Source organism: Argiope bruennichi, chromosome 10 (genome assembly GCF_947563725.1).
Source record: "Argiope bruennichi chromosome 10, qqArgBrue1.1, whole genome shotgun sequence".
Classification (NCBI taxonomy): Eukaryota; Metazoa; Arthropoda; class Arachnida; order Araneae; family Araneidae; genus Argiope; species Argiope bruennichi.
In genome coordinates this window covers 62,793,299-62,819,747 of record NC_079160.1, presented here as the reverse complement: position 1 = coordinate 62,819,747, position 26,449 = coordinate 62,793,299, and the positions used below count along the sequence as shown (strand labels likewise).

Sequence of the window (26,449 nt, the reverse complement as noted above, 5' to 3'; positions counted from 1 at the left end):
GCATTCTTTTTGAGAACTTTTTTCCTATCTTTCTCAGGAAAAAAAATAGATCCCTTATTTTTTTTTAATCACCCAAACTGTTTTTTTTAAGTAAAACTCAACCAATAAGTCGAAATTGAGAATAGCAAACAATCGAGGATAAATGTATACAATTAGGAATTTTAAAAAATGGAAACCATTTTCCTTTTAAAACTGTCATTACTAACAAAAAACCGCGGAAGCCATCTGTTGCAAGTTTAAAAGATAGTTTTGGAATCTTTTTTTTTTTTTAATCTACTGAAAACAGACAGCTCAGAAAACGAGACTCAAGGTAAAGAGATCAACAAATCTCTCCCGTTTAAAGTTTCTTCTTTTTTCTATTCTTTTTTTTTTAATATTTTGTTTCTTCATTCTAGTCTTGTATTTTTTAACCGCTCTGATAAGAGACTGTCCGAGCCATCCAATCAGGTGTGTTCTTGCGGTTGACCATCTGTCGTAGCTCAAGCCCTTCGAAGTATTTCAAACAGATAAGCAAAAACAGAATGCAATCAACACAAAACGGTACAGATTGAAGGTCGGATTCGACTGTGAATATATTAAGAGCTTGCTTCTTAATTTTTATTTTTCCTAGACTATTTACAAGACCATTTTTCATAAATGTTTAGTTTTTCCCAATTTATGTTATGATACCATTGATTATATAATACTAATACCTCCTGGAAGAGTGTCGTCACCTGAGGCCGTTCATGGATCTAAACTATTCATCCAAGAATATCGGTGTTAGTGTTAGCTCAAAGATAAGAATACGCAAAAAAGAATTATAACTACCTTTATTTTCACTGCATTTAAAAAAAAATTTTATTTTGAAAATTATTTGCCGTTACTTTAAAAGTCAAATAATCAGACGTGACATTAATTTATCTCAAACCCTATTAATAATGAAGCTGAATATGTATCAGTCTGTGTAGTTTTATGCTCTACAAGGCATATTATGTAATTTATGCTGCAGGGCATAAAACAGTTACTACCAGAGCTACCATTTTGGTTCAGATATAGTTTTGGAAAAGGAAATATGCACCTGGTAGTAATTTCCAAAAATTAATTACTTAAAAATTAAGTGAAAGTTTGATGTTTTCCGTCAGTTTCAAAAAATATTTTAGCACAAATTTGATTTTTAAATCATTTTAAAATTTAAAAGATTGTTTTTGTAAGAATACCATTTTAATTATTTTGTTGTTATTTTTTAAATTTTGGTACTTTCCTGAAAAACATTTTTTTAGTATAGTTTCAACATTTAATTTCAATGTTGCTATGAAATTCAAATAGTTTTCAATGTTTCGTCAAATATTTGGATAGGATATTTTTCTTCCATTAAAATTTCACTCTGCCAATTAACGACACAGCGTACATGAGAAATCAGTCACTATAATTTCATTATTGCATCTTGAAATTTGAAATAGAGTGCCTAGGCATTAGATTTTTAATGAATCTATGATGTCATGAGGTTAGATTTAATCGGAAAATTGGTCTTTTATCGAGATAATCATGAATATCAAGTTAAGCATATTCTCGTCAATAGCAATATATTTCTACAGAATTAATTTTAGTACTAAGTCTAAATTCGTCTTTTTGATGTTACTGTTACTAATTTATTTGAAGCGCTTTTTTTTATTTTTGAGATTTTTTATGCATTATTTTCAATAATTGATTGCATTGTTATGATAAATTTGAGAAGTTATTTATATATTTGTTTCATCAAATATTTTACGTGCGATTTTTTCTTTCTTAAAGACTAACGAAGAATTATTCTTTTAATTACCTATATAATTTATATAGGGAATCAGAAAGCGATATTACGTTGCCACAAGGGACATTATGTACTTTGAAATACATTGTCCAAACCTTTAAATTTTTAATTGCTTGATGATGTCGTGAGACTCCGTTAGGAAGGTTCATGTATACATGTATACAGATCATTAATAAGGCAATTGAAATAACAAGGCTTTAATCAATAAAAATCATGCTTGTCATAATTTGATGCTTGAAAATAGTTTTTCAGGAAGTCATGAGTGGCAAATTATGTATAAGAAATTTAACATGATCATTACATTTGGCGACCGGATTTGTCGGCAAAAGTGAACAGCGATAAATAAATAATGTAAAATCCTAACTAAATTTTATTGGATTGCTCAATTTTGTATAGCTTAGTTATTTATATTTGCAACACTATTCTTTTTCTTTTTTTCTTTTTTTTTTCACTTTCTCATATACGAAATATAGAAAGAGAAAGTATTGCAATCGTCTATAGAATTTAAATCTGAGATTTTGATTAATCGTTATGTTTAAGTCCTCCTCGAGTCTGAAAAACACATTTATTTTAATATCTCTCTGCGTATACAATAATTTAAAAATGCTTTGAGCTAGACTGGTGAAATTTCATATACGGATGTAACATTAAATATATAATTTTTACACCGCAATATTTAATGTCATTAATTTCGTTTTGAACTTTTTGACGACCGTAAATTTCCTTATCTTTATATGGAGAATGGCTCTTCTTGAACACAAACCGTTAGAAATTTTCGAAAGATCCACTCGAAAACTTGGTTATCCAAATGCAAGGTATTTGCTTCAGACCCGTAAGTCACACTTTCAGAACACGATTTTAGTGGAAATGCATTGTGCATGAGCGCTTGGCGGTCGTTAAATGTAACATGGCAAGTCAAATGTCCCCTATCTGGAGTAGTTTTGGAAACTTCGATAGCAGTTTCCAGGTCAGATATTGGCCAAAACGGGAATATTCATATTATTAAAATCTTAAATTTGTATAGGAATTCAACGGGAAACCACAAGATTCCTCATAATGTTTTTTTTTTGTAGAGATTTTTTTTCTTTTGCTATTTGCAATTGTTTAAACTATCATTTTTTGAATAAATATTTGATAAAATTAATCAATGATTGCTTCCAATTTATTTTTATAATTTTATAATTAACTATTACAACAGAAAAATGAAATTGTGATTATTTAGCAACTTTCTCCTTACAATTTTGCTTTTTATTAAAAGAATGAAAAAAAGTTTTGCTGCAGACCATAAGTAGTCTCGGTAAGACTTTGGTAAATATTTGTATCTGAAATCCGAAAAACTAGATATCCTTTGTTAGGTAGTTTTGAGTGACAGAATAAATAGACCTTTTCTTCAGGGAATGAAATACGAGATGTGTTCCTTAGATTTATCACTTCCATCTTTGCATTTCGGCTCATCTATAAGAGTGGCTAATTTGCTGTCCGAAAATGCATCTCCATCGGTCATCTTTTGACCATCGGTCAACAGCAGATCATATGTCCATCGCATGTTTACTCTGAAATAAGGTAAACAAAAATTGAAGACCTCCGGAGCTCAAAGTTTACATGCTGTCGCCTCTGTCAACTACGCATTAGAATGCAGAAGGCAGATGGTTATATTCATTGACATTGTGGCAAATATACTATTTCAATGATAATAGTTTGCATTTCCAAAGTTAAAAATTTTGAGCATAAGGATTCGAAATTTAAGGATTAGGATTTCAGAATAGCTGTTAGCATTGTAAAAAAAAAAAAAAAAAAAAAAAAAACTTTTCTTTTTTTTTACTGTAAAAATTGTATAAAACTTATTCTTATAGTATGAATGTTTTTTTATTTTTAAATATCACCCAACATTCAAGATAATTACAATTACGTACACAATACACATGCAGTGAAATTTTTTTTGAAATTGGATCATTTAGATTAATATTTCCACAGTAGAAAATAATTATCAAATATCTAACTACAGCTTTTAACATAAAATATATTTTTTAAAAATTAAGGCAAATTAATTATTGATTAGAATATTTTAAAATTTTGTGCATTGATGTCAAAGCCAAATTCATATTTTATTGATTCATTAAAATGTTTTTAACAATTAATTCAGCTGAATACGTTTTATAACTATTTGATATTGATAGAAAATAGGTCACGATTATAAGATGAATTAACAGAGTTAGAACATCCTTGAACTGAGCGATTAGTTTTACGAAAGAGCATAATTCCTCTTAATTTTATTTTTCAGAAAAACATAAAATGGAAAATGATAATAAAAGTGATTTTACGAGTAAAACTATTCCCTGCGTCTTGAATAAAAAGAATCGCTGAGGATCTCATCAATTAAAATTCCAAATTGAAAAAAGGAAGATATGAAATAAGAATATTGAATGAAGAGAATACGTCATAGTTAATAAAGCTAAACAGCCCATCTTAATTGTAATAATAAAGCTTCTAAATGAATTTATTTTTGTACAATTTTCAATCATTGTTTGTTTGTTTTTAAAGTCATTTAAGAATTCCCTCTCACCTCCACAATTTAGCTTATTGATAGAAATGAAGAATAGAATAGCTCGAATTGAAAGCAAGAATAGCTTGAATGCGAGTATAGAAAGTTGAAGAAACCTCTAAATATTTTGATATGATACATTTACAACATTGATTAATTTGACTTCAATATTATTTACAGCTGAATTTTTTTCTTTAATTCAATGACGTCTGAAGTGTTGTGTCATGCTCTACAATTTCTTAAAATAAATTAATTCAGTTAAAGCATTTTTTTAAGTTTATAATTCCTTACAGGCTTCATATGCCCGTATCTTTAGCAAAAATTAAACACAGAGAATTGTGAAAGAGATCAAAAACACTTTAATTAATAATGAAGACAGAATGTGTGAAACGTGAATAGTAATAATAAAAAAAAATGGAACAGAAGACAAAAGTCTTAACCAGGAGGTCAGTCACCCTTTACCTGCAAATTCGAACAGAAGGGTCACTAGGTTGAGGAACTATCCATCATCTCCCCCACACCGGATGACCACTGAGTGGGGCGTGGGGGATGAAGAAGAAATAAACAACTCCATGGGGTGGTGAATGAGATGTTTGTTCACAGTTTCTTCCATAAGGCACCCTACTTTTGAGAGTTCCACCTTCTGTGTGGGAAAAGCAAAGCATTGTGATTTTTGAACTTTAGATCGCCAACAGGTAGTTCCGTTTTGGCGGGGATCGGTATGAAGGTAGTTTTGTCCATCGTCCAAATTATTGGTTTGCTTTGGGTGTCCTGTTTGGATAGAGATTGCTGTCAGCACTAGTTCCCCCATAATTTTTGCTTAAAGTGCTTTTGCTTTTGCTCATAATTTTTGCTTATTTTTATCATAAAAGAGGCTTCTTGGCATTTCAGTCTTAGTTACCTTTCTCATAATAGAGGGGCTCCTAGCATTTTTCTCAAGAGCACAGTGGTTTCTAAATACAAACGCTTAGGCCTTGAATTATTATTTTTAAGGATAACACTGGGAAAATTTAGAGATCATTGAATGCTACCCAATATCCAGAATATAATTTCAAAATTCTATATATGTATAAATACAACCTCGTTGCTCATTTTAAAAATTAAATATGTATCTTTTCCAATTTTCAAAGATAAAACGACTAATTTCGTCCTTTCAGATCCTACAAAAGTAAATAAACCATAAAACCAATTAGTTGATTAGTGAAAAGAAGCAAAATAAATAGAATGATATTTTATTAATAAAAAACAAGTTTTTTAAAGAGAGTTTCATTTATATTTTATAAGAAATCATATTTTATTGGATTTCTTTTTATTTATCATTAATGAAGGTTTCAATTTCATACTCATTTTTTAACTTTGCGAGCATGAAAGTTTTACCATCCAGAAAGATTCTAGTGCATAAACAAGTTAAGGAGGATTGGTTAAATTATTACTAAGCCATTAGAACTTGTATTGTGAGAGATGAAGAGTTAAAATCTAGAAATCATTAAATTTTCAATCGCGCTGATTCTATAAAATGATTTCCTTCTTTAAAATGCATCGCCGTTTTAGGTGTTTTGTAACTCATATAATTTCGGTTTACTCATTTTCACTATATCAAAGAAAATTTTGCTTCAGAAACGATTACATCTTTACAGTACAATATCTGGAAGACCAATCTTCCGAAGTTTTTTTTCTTTTTCTTTTTTTGAGAAAATATTTAGATACGAATCCCAAACTGATTACATCTGAATATTTTCCAATATTACCTACATATAAATTAGTCATTTAACTAAAAAAATCATGAATGCATTTAGTTTGCTATATGCTATATTAAAGTATTACTTTTATATAGCTACCATTACTTATCTGTCATTACTTATCTTTTTGAACTTGCACTCAGTTTTTAATATGGTGAAATCGAGTCCTTGATAGCGCTGTGTGACATTGTCAGCATGAGAGCAAATAGAAAAAAGCTCTAATAGATAGTTGTAAAAAAAAAAAAAAAAAAAAAAAAAAAAAAAAAGATAGTTGCACAATTTTTTTTATCCAAATTGTTAGAGCTTAATTGTTAATTGCTTATATATATATATATATATATATATATATATATATATATATATATATATATATATATATATATATATAATAAGTTTTTAATAAAATTATGTGAAAAATCGTACATCCAGCCATGCATTCAATTCCGAACATTTTCAAAAAAAATTTGGTGATTTTATTAAATATATTTTTTATTTAGTTTCACAAACCTGCCATCAGAAAGTTTTAGTTTTGTGTTGACTGAAAATTAAATGACGAGAACATTGTGAATTAAACAATTTAAAAGAATGGAATGAATTCGAAAAGTTCAATCATATTTTTATAATGATCTGATAATATTCATTTTGATCAGTACGACTTAAAATAAGGCATCTGTTAAGACCGGTAATACTCTATTCAAAAACTAATGTTTCATTACATTGCAAGAGAATATATATATGTTTATTTTAGAAGTAAAGATTTGATTAAAAATAAAAAAAAAAATCATATATCGAAAAAAATAATCTATGGAAGAACAGATAGAGAGAGGGAGAAATTAACCTTTGCCTGTCAAATACAAGCATAAAGTTTCAATTGTATGGGTTAATCGTTAAAACTGGAGATCATAATATAAACATCTTATTGGTATAATACTAACTCCCAATTCATATTATGTTATTTGATTATCAAAATGAAGGATTTTAGGATAAGAAGATAGGCAGGAATAATGTTCTCTGACGAGTCGGGCATGATCCTGCATTGTTAAATGAAGTCATTGAAACAATTGAATGTTTTCAAATAGCACTTCTTTTTTTCAAGTTTTTCTTCTTTTTTTTGTTGTTGTTTTGTTTATTAAGACTTTTCCATTTACTTTTCGATTAATTACATTCTTTACTAAGATACGCGCTCTGTTATTATTATTATTTTTTAACTGATGCACTTGTTTGTGTATTATTAAAAGTCAAGATATATATTGACGCTTCACAGAGTTTTAATTTCGAAAAGATTACGGCAAAACAATATATAATTTTTATACTAACTAAAAATTCAGAATATATTCTTTTTAATGACAAATTTTATAGTTCTTGCCATATTTTCCTTAGTAAATTTAAAATGTATATAGTCTGATTAAGATTTCAGAAATGCTTTTTATTGCTGTGAAGTTTTGAATAGAATACCATAACGCACGGAAAGATGAAAATGTTTTTGAGGGGAAAAAAAAAAAATAAGATACGTATTCCATTTTTAAAACGCAACTGCAGTCTTTTGTATTTTTCTTAAAACTTCAATATGCAACATCTGTCTCTGTTAAAGGGCTATAGTTTTAACCTGAAATATAAATGATGGAAAAATTGAACATTGAAAGAGTTCTAAACATAATGCATTTTTAAAACAATATAAGCAGGTGGAAGTTTTAATGAAATTGAAAGTTATGATAATAATATAGTAAAAGCCGGATTTTAGATGATTGAATATAAAATGAAACAATGAAGACACTGGATAGAAACAATATTAATTTACTTTTGGATACATCTGAAGAAGCGGAACTAACCGAGGAAGTAACTACTCAGGTTGAATGCCAAGCAAGATTTTTGAAAGTGAAATGATCTGTTATAAAATATTATCATCCTGTAGAACTATAATAACGTGCCATTGTGTATAAATTACTAAAAATTGAGCTCAAAAATTTATTGGTGATTTTGGGATGGCTTGACCTTTGCAGCCAGTTCTCAGAAATAGGAGGTGTGGTTAAGAAATAACCGGATAGATGTTTTAAATTTGTTTATTTTTAATGTTTTAAAAGCTTTATCAGTACCTTCAATGTATACCGCCTCATACTATTTTTTTTACTGCATAAGCAAAGCTTCAGGTGATTTTCAGAAAGTCTTTTCATTACTTCCCCTGCTTTTGCTTCCACTTAATTTTCAATCTCAAATACAGCCCTTTTTAATTTTAACTAAACCATGGAGATAAAAAGAATTCACTCAGGTGACATCTGGTGAATAAGTTTGATATTTTACCAAAGTAATCCCAAGCTTGGTCTGAATGTCTTGACTCACAAAGAATCTTGGCTGGAGCATTGTCCTGTTAAAGAAGCCGCGACTTGTTTCTCCAAGGATCATGTCATTTCTTCCATACTCGTTCATGTAGTTATAAGGATACTTGTCTAATATTGCTGCTTGACAGCTTAAGCTTCATATTTCCCGTCAATGTATTTAATCCCTCTGATGTCAAAAACACTTATCGACTTGATCAGTCGTCATCAATCTATTTTCGATCGTTTTTGTAACTTATAAATCACTTCAAATGTGTGCGCAACTTCCACTTATCTCTACATTTATTGCAATATCCGAATGCTTTCTGCTAAGAATTTCACAGATGAAAGAGTTCAAGACATGTGACACAATTATTTAATCGTGTTTTTTTTTTTAACTTCTTTGTTGTTGCTGAAAATGATTTTCAATGTCGATAAATGATTTATAGCTTTTACTAAAATTCTTTTTTAATAAAGTTCCAAAATGATTTTTAAAAAAAACTGAAGAAACAATGCCTGTGTAAAAAAATTTTTGGTTCATCATAAGAAGATAGTTCATATTTTCTTTCTTTCGTTTTTTTTTTTTTTTTTTTTTTTTTCCTTTCGAAATTTTAATAATTTTGATGGTTTTTGTCTTCTTCCCCAAAATGTCCTTTAGTCTATCTTTTTTTCTTTGTTTGAAACTCGGACATGATTCTAAAAGGAGCAAAGTAAAATTCGAATGCATTATATATCGCAGACACTTTGCTCCTGTGATGTATATAATAATATTATCTATACTTTCAAAAATTGTATATTCGGGCCTTTGTTGACAGAGGATCCCAAACCATCTATACTCTAAGATATGACTTTATGATTGGATTGTAAGACATGTGAAACACAAACTGAATATTCATTCTCTTTTGGAAAGTCCGAAAAAAATATTTTTTTGCATTAGCAAATCAGAAAATCGTAATAGAAGTTTTGCGGAACAATTTGAAGTAGCAGATTAACTGATAATCTTTAATAATATTAACAATATACTTAGTCCATGGATGAAAAAACTGTAAATTAAGAATATTATAATTATAAATGCTGAAATCTCTAGGGTGCCAATAGAGGTTTTAATAGGACCTGACATTTTCTCAATTATTCTAAGTAGAAGAAAAGGAAGTTTGCCTCGTGGTATTCTAATGTAAAAAGTCTTTTATGATAGACTGTATTAGAGAAGAAAAAAAAAAAAAAAAAAAAAAAAACTCCACCCTGCAAAAATGTAGAAAATTTTTGCTTCTGTTACATTTTTGCTTTTTCAAGAAGTTTTCCTCACGGATCTGTGTTATTTAGAGGTTACTGGTATGACAAACTCAGTCGAATTTAAAGAAATTTCTTTTAAAAAATTTACTGTAAATCATGATAGGCATTGCGAGGTTATCTTTTTGTTTGAAAGCAATCATTTGCTAAACGAGAAATGTTGCCATTGAGCATAATATTTCGAGGAATTGTGTTCCTTATTTTGTTAGTTTCACAATTTCTTCTACTGAACATGTGAGATAATAAAGTGTATGAAAGCACTAAAAAAGAAATTTTTTTATGTGTTTTATGTGTTATATCTAATCAAAGATATTAAACTACCTGTTAGCTCCAAGTGCCTTCAAAAGAAAACAAGATATTGCTATCCACATATTTTGCAATGCATATCAAAATACTTATGCTGCAACAGTATTTACGTGAGTAGAGGAGATAAAACGGTTGGAAATCAATTTATAATATTTTAAGTCTTGGCACGTATTTTCCAAAATATGCCACAATTCCCCGCTTAGAGCTGTTTGCTGCTAATGTTGCAGCCAGGTATGTGTTACTGCATTAGACTGGGTATTTGTAAATCGAATAATTAATTATTTCTATTTAATGCAAATGGAGTAGGCAACAGGACCTCATCTTCTAGCCACGTAATCAATTTAGAATTACCATATATACCGAATAAATATTGAGTGCCCTTCTATGTAACTCAAGTGACCTTACTTCTCATGATCCCTAGAGTGCCTGTACAGAAAACCACTGCCAATTGCTTAACGATATTAGATTTCTTTCTCTCCCTCTCTCTCTCTTTCTTTTAACAATTTTGAAGCATATTAGTCTTTATTTCTGAATTAAATGGATCCTGTTGTGTATTTCAAGTGCTTATGAATTATTTGGGTGATATAAATATAATTCCATTTAGTTTAAATTTCAAAAGATAATAGAAATTTTCTTTACTTTAAGGCTAAAATAACTGTACATGCCTAAAAAAATTTACTATTCATTTAATGTATGCTACAATTAATTTCAACACTATTAATAATGGCTTGATAATAATTTTATCCAATTTTTTCAACTTTATAAATATTACAGAATAATTTATATTTATAAATATAAAAAAATAATATTTTATACAAGCCTTGTCAATTTTATGAGTCCAAGATCGTTTTTACTTCTTATGACTTCTTTTTACATTTTTTCTGATTGCCTTTTAAAAAATAAAATAATTGCTTCCTCATCCAAATATCCAAGGACAGAAATGAACAGGCCAACTGCTACTGTGTAATGGAATTTTCGAAAACCGATTCTACGCTACTCTCTGTGAGAACATTAATTAAATGCTCTGTGTGAATATAAGAAATTCGCTTTCAGCTGTTAACTCAGTCCCCACAGACAAGCTCATCATTTTCTGTTATTCCGAGCCTCGCTTCACATTTTCACTATGCTATTCAAAGCTAATTATTTGAAATTTATCGAAAAAAATATGAACACATGACGTGATTGTACTAATATCGTTCGTAGAGTTTTTTAAGTTGATTTCCAGGTTTGTAAATCATTTATTTAATTCTATGTTTACTTATTTCAGAATTGCAATGAAGTATAGTGGTAAAAAAGGATAGCTTAAACTTCCTTTATTTGTGATCTCCACCTTATCCGAAAAAATAATGGTGCTACTCCAAAATTTCGAAAATGAATTTTTCTACGCCAGTTGGGGTAACGCTATGCAGATTAGAAATTTTTAATTTCCTTTATTCGGTGTTATTTTAATTCAAAAGTACTTCAGAATGAATCTGAAAGATTTATTAATTAACAATGTTTAATTTTAAATGCATAAAACATTAAGAAAATAAACAGAATCGTTTGAAATAATCGGCCCTAACCTCATTATTGTTGGGAAAAAAAAAACTGAAGCCTTACTCATTTGACGTTGGGGAAAATAAAAAGATTTTTTGGCGGGAAAGTTAGTTTTTAATTAATAATTAAAATTCTAATTAAAAATTCAAAAAAAAAGGGACACCAGGTGCACATTCCCGACCTCTAAGGTATACATGTACCAAATTTGGTAGCTGTAGGTCAAATGGTCTTTTCTGTAGAGCGCCACACACACACACACACATGGAGCTTTATATATAAGTATAGATATATAATAATGTTCTGTGAGAAAATATAGCAGATCTAGAAACATACAGGAAAATCTAAGCTACGCTTTGGGGAATTTTTAAATATTTTTAGAATTTAAATTAAGAAGAAAGAAAGGAAGAAATATCATTTAACATACATCATTTTAATTGGCATTTATTAAGTGAGAATTAACTAGAGAAAAGAGAAAAATTAAAAATAATTTTTTAAAAGCAGATTTATTACAATATAAACATTTACTAGTCACTTTAGGCTTATTGAAGGTTTATTTTATTGATCGTTTTCAGAAACAAATCTTTTATGATTGTACTGGAATAATTTCAAAGGAAGATTAAATAGTGGGTTTAGTTAAAACTGAATAATATCTCTTGAATTTTTACATTATTAGGTGTAAAGATTTTCTGTGTAAAAGTGCCTTTTCTTAGAAATATTTTAATGAAAAATATTTCAGTTATTCATAATTGAAAGTGTAAGTCTAACAAAGAATAACAGACAAAAATATAAAACAATATAAAAATTTATTTATACACATGATTTTTACAAAAATAATATCTTTAAGAACACACTGGCATTCTAGAATTGTGCTGAAATGAGTAAAAAAAGAATGATTTCTAGTTTTGTTGATTTGAATAAAATACAAAGGCAACATCTTGTATAAGAACAAACAATGAAATGAATAAGAAAAGAAACTAAAATTTACGTATAAGTATCAAAATTTTCACAAAAATTATTACAAGTACATCATTGCTCCGGACGGTTTTGACAAAATACAATTGCTTAACAAATATTTTACAAATTCTAATTTCCAATAATTCTCATGTAGAAATGTTACATGTCAATTAAAAAGATAATAACAATCTTCAATGAAATTTAACAAATATTTTAAAAAATTTGTCATGAATATTATTTTGATTAATCTCTTATACAAATTGCGTATGCAAATCTCAACATGAAATTTAACGTATATAATTTAAATTTATCAAATTTATTTCGATTACGAACAATAAAAATGCTTTCACAGTTTTCAAAAATGAAAATTTTTAAAATTGTTTTGGAACAAGAATGTCTTCTAATTTTGTTCAATTTTTCATCTAATATATCTATATAAAAGACAGGATAAAAATAATATTCTTCGTCATATGAAATTTGAACAAATTTTAGTAAAAAATACAAGGCACATCGGCTTCAAACCACTTTTTTATGAAAATTTCCTACTCGGTTTTCTTTAAGAGAGATATTAAAACTAAATCAAATTTTATTTTAACATCCTTTTATACAGGTGAGGGAAAAAATGGAAAATAAGTATTTAAAATATTAATTTCTTATCTTGAGGATTTCAGACTTAGAAAAATGAAAGAAATCAATATTTTAATGCTGTTGAGCATATTTCCACTAATTTTCTTCAATTACTACTTTCGATGCCCTTCGTTATCCGACTAGACACTGTACAAATTTACTGGAATGTTTAAAATTAATTGCCTACCTTACACTAATGCTCATAATAGCTATAAAGCGCCATTTCTTTATGAAATTCCAATAACTAACGCTAATCTTTCTTTGATTTCATTCAGCAAATATTATTTCATTGCCTTGAAAAATACGTATAATTTTTCAAACCCGTTAAATAACGAAATTCCACAAAAAATTTTGTTATTATCTAATAAAATTAATTTAAAATATTCTAAAATCTAAATTTCGAATATATAAATCTAAATCTAGTAAAATCATTATCTAAAAGCTACAAAAATGGGTTTAAATTACTTTGAAGTATCACAATATTATAATACAATTCTTATCATCGAAACAAATTTCCAATTTTCTGGACATCATAAAACACTAACACTTTCTAATAGTTATAAAAATTGATTTTTACAATAAAATTTAATATTATTAATCTTAAAATTTTTCTTAAATATATTATATTTCTTTTAAACATCTTAATTATTTTTCTTTCTACACAGACTTCTGGTAAAAGAATAATTCTTATAGTAGATTACTTTTTAAACAGGAATATAGTCTTAAAGTTATATGTCTTCCATAAATATATTTTGAAATATTATAGTTTGTCTAGCAGAAAATGTTAAATACTATATTAACAAAATAATTTTATAGAATAAATTGTATATAAAATAACGCCTTTCATAACTATATATATATATTCTAATGGTAAATGATTGCTAAAATCTTTCATCTGAAGGTGAGTTTATATATATGTATATATATAACGAAATTTTACAATTTCATAATTATTGAAATAAATATTTTAATATAATTATAAGATTTTAAATTTTAAAACATGTTAATCTAATTAAATTGATTTTTTAAAAAATTGTATAAATTTTTATTTACAAATTTTAAAATATTTCAAGTTATCTCATGCACGTTTTAAAATAATTTAAGTAATGATACTTAATTTTAATAAGTAATAAATAATTAAGTAATGATTGTGGTATTATTTTAATAATTTGGGAAGGGGTTTATTATTTTTTCACTTTTTAAAAAAGGATAGCGTTTTGAAAAATTATATTTCTTATTCTATTATTTATAGCTGAATCGATAATCCAATGATTTTTAAAATATGTTGCTCTAATTTTGAAAATATAATATTAATTCTATAAATTAAATTAATTCTATCTTAACTTTAAATTTTTTTGCAACTTTAAAGAATATAATATTATAATAGCTTTGTCCATGCTTAAGTGCAGAAGAAATTTTAACAATAGAAGTGTTCAGGCTTTTCAACAACATTAACTCATTAATAGATTTTTATGTTTTTAATGCTAAATATTTAAAATTCAATAATTTATTTCATAAAATTTTATATAATTTTCATATCCAATAAATAATTAAAAATAGAAATTCAAGATATTCAAGGATTTTTTTTTTCATTTTATTGTTTAAAAGCAATTTCAAGACATTTTTGTAATATTATCGAGATTTTGAAAAATTCGAATATTAATCTCAAACATACAACGAAAAAAAAAAAAATCAAAACAAACATTAGACATTGCTACAAATTGAATGAATTTCCATGATTATTTATAGGCACTGATAGGCTTGACTGTAACATTTAACATATTCGGACAAGGGAACATTTATAAGAAAAAGTGAGCAATATAGTCCACACATTCAACTGTGAGTATGGATAATAATAAGTAAAAAAAAAAAAAAAAAAAATCTGAAAAAAAAATTAAGCTCATTTTTTAAAACTGGAACACACTGTGCGTCCGCGTAAAAAGAGTTCTCTTACATGACTCTATCATTGGTGAAAACCGGGACAATCCCACTACTAAAAAAAAAATACTAAGAATCACTGCTGATCGAGTTAATTTTTCTTGACTGATCTTTTCGATTTCTTTCCTCTCTTGGCACAAAGCGGGAAGGAGCGAGAATCGAATCGGAAGAAAAAAAGGGATCTGAAGAACTATTCCCTTCTCCTTTTTTTTTTTTTTTTTTTTTTTTGTTCTTTGTGGTCCGTTCAGGAAATCCTTCGATGTGGAATGGAAGTTGCACGAACTTCCGCCTGAAGACCGGAAGTCCGACCACGTCGAACATGGCCGCCGGCACAGTGGAAAAAAGAATAGTTTTTGAGGGGATTCGAAGAGTTTTGTGCATGGATGGTCATCGCAGGCCTTGGTCCGAAGATCCGGGCCTACAATCATGGTTGGACTCTTACAGTTTTGCAGAAGACAGGTTTCCTAGAGTTCGTTTTGCAAAAAAAAAAAAAAAAAAAAAAAAAAAAAGCACATAGAGAGCAGACAACCATGCTTTTAATTATTCCAATTTCTTTTTATGTCTTCTTTTTTCTTATACTGGAATCGACTCGGATGATCCATTTGCGGTTTCTTTAGCTTCCATACAGCAAGGAAACCAATGCATGGGTGAGCTTCTTTCGTTTGGCAGGATGGGAGTCATTGGTTAGAAGATCTATAAAGAAAAGAAGAAGAAAATAATTGTCGTTAGTTATAGTTCCGGTTTTATTTCACATCAAAGAAAAGTATTAGCTTTCTCAAAATAACATTAATGATACTGTTTTAATAGCAGTTTTGAAGATATTGATTTTCCAATATAATGACTCTGTTAATTTCAAATGTAAATATATAATATTCGAAGTATTGTGCATTCCCTATGAATTTTCAATATAGGGCAAGGATTATTTATATCAAATAAGACAGTGTTTTTTTTTAGTTGCATTTTGTTACTATTGAATATCAGAATTCTGACATATTTGCTTATAAAAAATAGGTATCACAATAAATGTATTTTAGATTAATACAAATAATTAATTAAGTCATTAAACCATGAAAGATATTAGTTTAATAATTTAAAAATGTTTTTTTTAACGCCTGGCATATGATTATATTTTTCTTAACTAAGATAAAAATGAGAAAAAAGTTACGTTTCTTACTAAAATCTATATCGCTAACGCAAAAAATTATTATTAATTTTTTTCCAGTTTTTAATTATATAAAGTAGAATACCTATAACAAATAGAGAACCAATGATTTACCACAATTTAATACCACTAGAACATAAATTACATAATAAAAAATATAGTAATTGAATCACAAAAACGTTTAGTAAAACTTACAGTTTAGAACTTTAATTAAGTTAATTACCAAATTTCATTTTGGTACGCCCCCAAGTTTTGTTATTTCAATAAATAAGTTAACTGTTTCAACTCGTTGAATAAATTCTACAATATATTCATCCAATCATTACCATTTGACCTGATACGACCTACCAGGATGAATTAGACAAAAATCTACAAAATTCTGCTACAATTTTTTAATAATGTGTTACTAAAAACTATAGAAATAGAAAAGATATATATAAAAAAAAATTCTTCGTATTTGATTTAAGAGCAAATTAGATTTTAACATATCAACTTTCAGTTTATAACTTTATAATCAAGACGTCAACTTATAACCTAAATAACAACAGATTTGTGTTATGAGATATTAAAACAAACCTTTCTCACTTGTTTTAAGAAAAATTACTTAGACTTTAGATCTCAGCAGTTTTCTTGATATAATTTAAGACAGAAAATAAAAGAAAACCATAAACCATAACTTTTTTGTTTAATAGAACCCATAATATTTTGCAAGTTAGTTAAGAAAAACATGCATTGCCCATAATATATTTTATATTGACCTGATTGTTACTTCTATTTTAATCCGATTTCTGTTCCCTCACCCCCCCCCCCTACTCTCCTTTAAATTCACCGACTTCATTTTCTGAATCGAGATCAGTTGATAGAAAACCTTAAATTATACTTTATAATTATTTTGGAAATTCGTTCAAGATCTCTTCTTGTGTCCGGATCACCTCCCGAGCCATACTTAAAAGGGAGAAGGGGAGGGGGGAGAAGCAATAATGGAAATTTTGAAAGGGACTCCGAGTGAAGGCCCAGGGATTGAATAGGTGGTTATGGCTCCGATGGTAAAGGTGCTTTTCTACCTGCCCTAACAATGCCGATCCACCACACTTGTCCTGCTGTACAAAGCCTTTCCATCCCCCTTGCTCCCTTTCAGGGTCCCAGTACTCGATACCCCTCCCCGGTCCCATTGTACCAGGGCCGCACCTTCTGCTTTTTTGTGTTTATTTTGCTCTGGGCCTCTTTCTCTTCGTTTCAGTCTTCAAAAGAAAGTTCATCCAAGCTTTGATTCTTCTCCTTTCTGAAAGAATCCATTTTTTATATTTTCTTTTTCAACATTTTTTTAAAATCTGAATCCTCTAGGTTACTAGAGGGATTCTTAAAGAAGGCAGTGGTAGCGAGGGGGGAGGGCAGCCACTATTGCGTACGCTTTGGGTGTGTACTCACGCATATGTATGTATGTTTCGAGAAAAACCTGTCCGCTTCCGGTCCGGCATTAGAAAAAAGAAAAAGAGAAAGGAACGAAAAAAAATTAGAGAGAGAGAAAATGGAAACTTCCGCCAAGTGATCTTTCGCGAGAGTTGTTTCCACCTCAAGAATTCACCAAACGAAAATAATCAAGAGAAATTGTTCTGGAAGCCATACCGTGGGTCGTGTCCATCCTGCCGAGACGGCAAACTCACCCCTTCGTTTCTTCAAGTTTGGAAAGGCGTGGTGCACTTTTTTTCCCTGCCGTCCTACCACCAAAAATACCTAAGAGAACACGAGCATTGGGGTTTTTCCGAGCTTTAATTTCACCTCCCCTTCATAGCTTTTTTTTAATCCCCCCCCTGCCTCCTTCCAATCTGGTCTGAAGACTTGATCCTGTCACCGACGACAAAGGCATCATCAAGAAGGAGGCTGTCTTTTGTGGGAAGAGCCCCTGCACGCTGTCCCAATCTAAAAGGGAGGGTGACACAAAAGGCGGGTGACGAAAGAGTTTAATGAAAATTTAAAACCTCCGCAAAGGAAAGGGAAGAAATCCTCTAGGAGAAAGAATGGCGCGAAGATGATGGACCACGTCACGCTCTTCCCGAGGGGAGGATTAAGAAGGAAAAATGGTCTTCATTGGAACATAAAGGGAGGTCCAAATGATAATAACCAGGAGTTGGTTAGGCAAAGGGTAAGTTACGCGGAAGAGATAGCTCGTAAACTAATCTGGATCATCCACTATTGATGCCAAAAGAGATTAGCGTCTTCTTTTCATTCACGTACTGAGTTATGAAGATCCTTACCCATTATCTGTTCGTAGACTTTATGTGGGAGCCCACCTTAGGGTCTTGTCTCATGCAGAAAATGCCCATTATGTCGTGTATTCTCGCTCTTCCTCTGTTTCATATCTGCCTCCACTCAGGTCATATGAGGTTATTCAGATGCTACCCATTATCAGTGGATAGAAACATGAATGCGTCATAAGACACATTATCAAAACCAACAAAACTTTTCAGTGTTTGTAAAGGTATTGAATGGCACTATGATATTGTGACTGACCCCTTCAATGATGAACTTGTGACCTCTATGTTCCAAGGATTCTCAAAAATTAGTTTTATGCTTAAGGGAAAAAAATGACTTTCAAGACACATGATTTATTTCTAGATCATTTTAATCCTTTATAATCCATCAATAAAATTAGTAATCCGACCTATGGTTTACATTATATGGTAAGGTATGGTAAATGAAATGTTGTACTTTTAGGTAGATTAGGGCATTGCATCTGTGCGCCTTTCAATAAATTATCTCACTTAAGTTATCCATAAATTTTAGCAAATGTAAGAAGCATTTGATAAAGCTAGCGAATTCTACTGTTTTTTTTATTGTTGTTTGTAGAGTAAACTATTCAATAAAACAACAATAAAAAAAAACAGGAAGGAAAGAAGAAAGAAAGTAAGAAAAAGAATTTTTTTTCAAATTTTATAAATATTTTCCACTTAAGAGAATGAATTAAAACAAATGAAAAATTTTTTATAAATTTTGTATAAAAACAGGATGACAGCTGTAACTAATTTCGCGAAACGTACAATAAAAATGCTTAAAGTCTTGTTTAAAAAAATACTAATGGGGAAATACGAATAATGTATTTTATTGCTTGAAAAGTTCGAAATTTATTCTTCAAACTGCCTTCCATTTCACCGGGTATAGTGGAAACAAAAATTAAAAATACGAAGAAGTTCAGATGGTGTGTTTCCTAGTAAGATTAATTTTGTTAATGATTTTCTTAACGATGATTAATTTTTTTTTAAATTTGTGGAAAAAAACTCACCATTTTAAGTGAACTATCAAGTTTTTCATTATCAGTTCTTCGATTTCAATAATTTTTTCATTGAAATTCACGACTCGCCAACAAATTGTGATAAGATGCGGCTGCAAAACCTAATCACTTTCAAGAGGAAAAAGTTCCCGGAGAGTTGCGTTTAAATAGTAATACAAAACATTTTATTTTCGAACTACTAGAAAGAATACTAATTAGAGCAACCTTAAGGCCTTTGAAACCTCGCAATGAACTGCAAAAACTAAAAATTATGGTCTACGCTAGTGAAACTGATTACGTTGTACGAAGCATGCATTCATGAATAATGCAAATCTGTGGCTCGTGTCATGTCAAGATCGAGGAAACAAACATGAAACCGTTTTTGCATAAGTAAATGAATGTTAAAAAAATTAGAAAAAAAAATATTTGATTCTGCTAGTGCTTTTTTTTCTCTCTCTTTTCTCTTATAACTTTTTAAAAGATACTTTAATATAATGTTAAGTTCATATAATAAGTTAAGTTTATATAACGTTAACTTTATAAAAATATAATACTTGATATAATGTTTTATAAAGATTTTTTAATTTAATAAATTTAAGTAAATTACATCCTCTGTACAAATGCTGTATAGTCAATCCCATATAATGCGACCTTTACCTCATTTTAATTCCTAATTTGATGTATCTACGATGCACCATTTAATATAATTAAAAATCTAATTTTTTCATAGTTCAAGTATTTCTATAATATTTGGAAAGATATTAAAAGATTGGGAGTATTTACTATTCTATCTATCATTTTTAATTTAAAGCTAATGTAAAATTATCGAATTAAATGAAAAAAAAATGATTGATGATTATGTTGTGACTGTTTGACTGATGTTGTGACTGTTTTTTAAATTGTTAAACTTTGTACTAATTTCTGACGTTACAGCAAACTAATAAGCATTAATTTTCCTTCTTGATAATAGAAAAGATTTTTGAAAGCAAAATCGTAAAGATAAAGCAGAAATACTTTCTTTGATCCTCAATCAGTTAAAAAGATAAATAGCCATCGCAATGATTTCTTTAATTAAAAAGTCACCAAATTATAGGTTGTGATGATCAAAATTTTAATTCTTGGAAATACATTTTGTTTTCTCAAAATTGTGCCATAACAAATTTTGAATCGTTTTTTAAGATTTGTGTGAAAAAATTCTTGAGGATGCACTTAAAATATTTTTACAAACATTCATTTGTTAGAAGAGAAAGACACTTTCTACTTTTATAACATAAATTTTTGGAAAATCTCAATAATGCAGGAGTAATTTCAATTACACAAACCGGAAAATATAAAGGAATTGCAGGAAAATTTTGAGGAATCAATTAAAATCGAATTAGGATTTACATTGATTAATTAATTTTAAAAAAATAAGAAAATGTATTATTATCAAAGTTTTTAAATATTTATTAAATTATTTTTGCTACATAAATTTCTAAATAAATCATATAAAAGTAGTTTTACTCCTGAATTTAAAATTAATTCATTAATTTAAAAAAAAATCTTCTTTTTGTTCTTAATTTCATTTCATTTCCACTTTAGTTATTTAGAATTATAGATACGGAAATCCCTCCGTTATTTTCGTTTGGAAATAAAGTCTGGGGTGGGGCTCACCATGACCTCGTTGTGGAGTGGAAAGCGGGGTAATAAAGGGGGTCGGGTCCCTAGGGTCGGGCTTCCACACCCAAAAACCGATCCACCTTGTTCTTATAACTTTTTTTTAGAATTTGGAAATCCCTTTTTTTATTTGGGAGGGGTTGCAAAAACTGAACCAAAGGAATTCTGAACTCCCCTTTTCAAACCCTTTAAAATGCCGAAATGTAAACTGATATGGCAATGGAATGTAAGGAAAACTTTCATATCGATAAACTAATGCATAGAAAATAAACTTGCTGAATGAAATGTAGAAATACGAAATATTTCACTTTTTCCAAGTCCTTGTAATGTTTTGAACATTTTAAATGCACAAATTAATGAATTAGCTATAACCTATCTTGTGTAAAATTTAGTCTTCCAGTAATAGATCATTTTTTGTGACTACTTAAGCTTAAATTAATCCATTATAAGTTTTATGAATTTTTTTCATATATTCGTCTCAAAATTTTCCTCGTGCACTTTTGAAACGAGACATATAAATAAATATTAAATAATGAACTAAAACAAACCTTTCCATTTTTAACAACGGATTTGTGTGAAGTAAAGATATAATTTATTTACCTAATTTCCTTCAAAATATGTTTCTACTGATATAAATTCATGTATTTCTTATTTTGCGGTTAGCAAAGAGGAAAGGAATATGCTCTCTGTTCAGATTTCTGTTATTTCCGAGATAGTGTTGTGATTCAGTTCATTCTCTAAACTGTCAAGTGACGAAGATAAAACACTTGATAACGTAAGGAGATGAAATTTATTGTCGGAAAAGTTGAAAGAATTCAGAATGTAACACACTATCTGTTCACTGAAATCTGCTTCAACTCTTGAACATTTATGTTTACAATGCCATTCTTAATAATATTATGTTCTTTTATGGAAATCGACTACTTTGTAAAATTCCGTTCTTTGTTTTCCTAAAGATATGGGTACTCATCCTCCTCCTCGTCTTTTTTTGTTGTTGTTTTGTTTTGTTTCGTTTCAAACTTTAGAATTCTGACAACTTAATATAAATTAATGAACTTTTAATCTGAGATTAATTTCTATTTGTATGTTTAATTCTGAAATTGAATTAATTTTAAATATGAATATATGGAAGGAGAGGCGAATTAAAGCTGGGAAAAAGTTTTGAAAATTTCAATGTTGCGACAGTGTAAGAATATTTGAACCAACAACCAAGATATAAGCAATCACTTCATAAGATAGCTTTTATCTAAATTTCAAAATTTTAAGATTGTCAGGTCGTACTGTCTAATCAGAATATATGATTATCGTAGAAAAAGCACAGGTCAAAGTTGGTTTTTGCTGAAAAAAATTATATCTTTTAAATTGATTTCATAGTTAAATCCGTCGTTATAGGCAAAATATTAATGTGGTATAGAATTTAGGGTAGTCAAGTTGCTAATTCTATCTTTTACAACATTTTTCAAAGTCTAATAATTGTATCTTCCATATTAATTGTCTTTTCTAAATAATTTAATCGATTCAATCAATTGAAAAAAAGAGTGTAAGAAATCATTCGTACAGTTATTTTTTTAAACAGCATTTCTCGAACAATCTGTCTTACTTGCAGTAGTAATCATAAAAAACCAACGTATTATATTTCTAATTATTGTATAACATCGAATAATATTGCATAATATTATATGGTAAGATGCGCTAAACATACAGAGAATAAAATCTTTATGATAACATCAAAAGTAACATCTTTAAAATCAGAATATTTTATAAACCGAGATAAAATTTTAGAGTTTAAAAAATTATCACATGAATATGCTTTACTATAATAGAAAAGAGTTTTCTTAAGAGCAGGTTTTTAACAACCAGCATAAAACATCCGAATATGTCTCATAACTCTATGGCATGTTCCTTTAATTGCCAAAGATATTTCTAAGAAACATTGTAACAATTAAAGAACGTTCGTAATAGTCCACAAAGTACTTTCACTTAACTATCGCAGTTGTAAGCTACAGTGCTTGTAAAGTTTTAACGACCTACAGTCAGCCATTAAATTAACAATTCAGATCTAGAAAACTTGCCTTGAGCACTTTGTCTCCAAAGGGTAAGTACTAACGAAAGCGAAACAAAGCAAAGAAGAAGAAAAAAAAAAAAAAAAAACCTTATGAGCTGTATAATTATGAATCTGGTCACGAGCCAAACCGATTGCACGACTATGGTTGTAATATTATATAAATTATAGTGATCATTCCTAATGATTCAATAAATGAGATTGCTCGTAGTGTAGCAAATTCCGTGGGAATATCGGATGATAATATCCATAAAAAACAGTTGCGGAAGAATACTCTGTAGTTAAACGAAAGTTTCGTTTATAATTAACTCAAATAATAGTTAATCATATCCAGTTTATGACATCAATACAGTTCAATAGTTAATAAGACGGTGATTGCCAGTGTAATGATATTAATAATGGAATGAAGAAAAATACAAGATGTCATTTTATAAAAAAAATTGTGAGAATATTATTGTGAAGTTAAAATATAAATATGCCAAAAATTGCAATAATTAAAAAAATACTGTAAGCAGGTTAGCTATGAGGAAAATATATACAGCTTTCAATTAGGTAACTAGACTAATAAGTAATAAACTTAAGACACTTAAAAACAAGATTACTAAATAGTCTATCAGAGATAAAATATTTTTTTCTTTATTATTCAATGAATATAATAATAAATGATAAATAAACTTCTTACTTTAGAGAGATTTGTTGTTAATATATATATATATATATATATATATATATATATATATATATATATATTTCTCAGCTCATTTTCTTTTCACCTTTCTTTTCCGAATTGTCCTATATATTTTTTTGTCTTATATTTTTTAAAGATAAATTTAATAAACAATTGAGTGTTTTAGAAATAATAATAATAAGTGTTTCCTAACGGATTTAGGAAGGTCATATAAAAAATGTTATCTGATTAGCTACAATTTGAAATATTATCTTAATTATCATTTTAAGAATTAACAAAAGAAGCCTTCTTTAACCAGAAAATAATAATATTAAAGAAATAACCTTAATTTTTATGAGATCAACATAAATTATTGAATAACTAAAACGTGAAATATGAAAGCTAAAATATATAAAGTATAAAATATATAAATAATATGTTAAATCTCATTTTTTTAATGATATTGCATAAATTATTAAAACTTGGGGTCAAGCCAACAGTCAAGTAAACTTCAGACCATAAAGTATCGTCAATAACATGGGAAGGAAAAGAATGTTTAGACTTTACTTTTTCTTGCTTATGATTATAAATTCAAAGGAATTACATTCTGAAATACTTTATACAGAAATCTGCTGAACAGAGAATCACCAAAATATTATACTACTGTTTTGACCAATTTATGTTTCACATTGATATTTTCCAACCCTACTGGATTGATAATATTAATTTTCTTGCCTTAATATTAAAAAGAATAATTTAAAGCTATTGAAACGTAATATTTTATAACAATAAGTAAATATTTCTATTCTACGTGAGATTTTTCTAAAGCATCATATATCTTCAGAAGAATTTTTATATGTAGCATCCTCCAAATTTATATAAATTTCGTACTCTCTATAACTTTACATCCTTTATGAAACAATCAAATAAAGAATAAAATGTACCAATCTTCAAGAATTAAAAACTTTATATATGATATATACAAAAATTGTTTTACCAGAACTTCCAGAAAGAGAGGAAAAAGACAACTTACATTTGTTAGGAGAGCCACGTCGTAAAATCTAACAGCTCTTCATCTTCCGGGCTGAGGCTGTCGTACGGCGAGCTAGCATCACTGCCCAGCGAAGGGTCCGGCGATCCGCCCAGCTGCAAAAGTCCTTCTCCGTATGCCCCGTGGAACTGTTCTTCATAAGATGAGGGCGCACTATTTTCGTCATCCAGCGTTCCTTCCTCATCGTTCAACAACCGTTGCAACTGCTTAATGTATTGGACTGCTGACCGCAATGTTTCTACCTTGCTCATCTTCTTGCTCTTGGCTCCATTGGGCACGTGTTGCCGAAGGGTAGCGAACCCCAGGTTAACTTGACGCACGCGGTTGCGTTCGCGTTCATTTCGCCGCGCCACTGCAGGGGCGGCCGCAGCATGAGAACGCCTCTTGGAGGTTGATTGGAGTCTTTTGGGGGCTATTTTGGCTGTCGCTGTCGTTGTGCGCTGAGAAGAGTTTGTCGTAGATGCTGTCGTTGTAGTTTGAGATGTAGTGGTCAAGAGGTAGGTGGTTGTTGGGGTAGAGCCCATGCTCATATGGCTGGGGTCCAATGGACCCCCGAGAAGAGTAAGGGAAGTCATGTCCTAATGAGAAAGTCCTATTTATGAGCTTAAGATGCAAAACACATTGCTAGTGCAGCACTTAGAAACAAGTTTTTTTATATTAATAAATAAGTTCAACAAAAGCTTCAAAGTTCGATGATTAAAAGCTCACAAATAAATATTATAGTAATTTGAGCAATGTCCAGGCACTTTTGGCAGGTTTCTATTTCTCATAGAAAATATTGGATAAATTTGAGCAAATGCGGTGGCTTGAAATTCACTTACTTCCGTGCATGAAAAATCAGTCTAAAAATGTCTTCCTTTTAAACAAACTGTATATTTTGATAAATATACTTAGGAGCACTGTCCACCTGAATTCTGAAGCAGAAATATTTTTTGCAATTTAAATTGATTCCGATATGTTCCTTCTTTTCTTTGTTTTTTTTAGCAAATTAACCTAGTTGGCAAACAACACTGTTTATTAATTGAAGATAGAACTAGAAAAAATTATTCAATAAATATCCGAAATAAATGTTCCGTTATGATCCAGCTCTACTAAAATAAATATCGATACCACCGCGGGGAATTGTTTAATATCCAGTACGGTGTCTATCCGTCCGTAATCTGTGGGATGGAGAAAAGTGAGGGGCGAAAGACACAAAAGTGATAAAAGCCGAGCTAAGTACGCGTCCCGTCTGTACCGTAGCGGGGCTCCGACTGGAAGTCCCGATTGGGACAACCCACCGTTAAAAAGCGAACTGAGCTCTCATGAATAGTTGGCCCCTCCCCTAGCTTTGTTGCTCGTGCCGTGTCGCGTGGCTCGCTGCCTCTCCCCTCTTCTTCGTCTTCCGCCGCTATTTCTTTTTTCTTTCGCTCCCTCCCCTGCTCCTCTTCTTCACCGAAAGACGCTTCTTTATTCTTTTTTTTTTTTCTTTTTGTGTCGTCCAACCTTGGAGCTGGATTGGTAAGAACGTAACAGATGGGGAGGAGGAGAGAACGTAAGGGAAAAAAAAAGAG

The 26,449-nt window shown here is 29.4% G+C and overlaps 1 protein-coding gene across 1 annotated transcript; it reads right to left on the bottom strand.

Annotated features, from left to right (window-relative positions):
- Window positions 1–14,775: 14,775 nt before the first annotated feature.
- On the bottom strand, window positions 14,776–26,134 carry LOC129988713 (achaete-scute homolog 1-like). Its single transcript, XM_056096981.1, has 2 exons — window positions 24,879–26,134; window positions 14,776–15,723 (listed from the first exon to the last, which is right to left on the bottom strand). Exon 1 carries the CDS (start codon window positions 25,469–25,471, stop codon window positions 24,884–24,886), a length of 588 nt encoding a protein of 195 aa, XP_055952956.1. The 5' UTR covers window positions 25,472–26,134; the 3' UTR covers window positions 14,776–15,723; window positions 24,879–24,883.
- Between the last annotated feature and the right edge of the window lie 315 nt (window positions 26,135–26,449).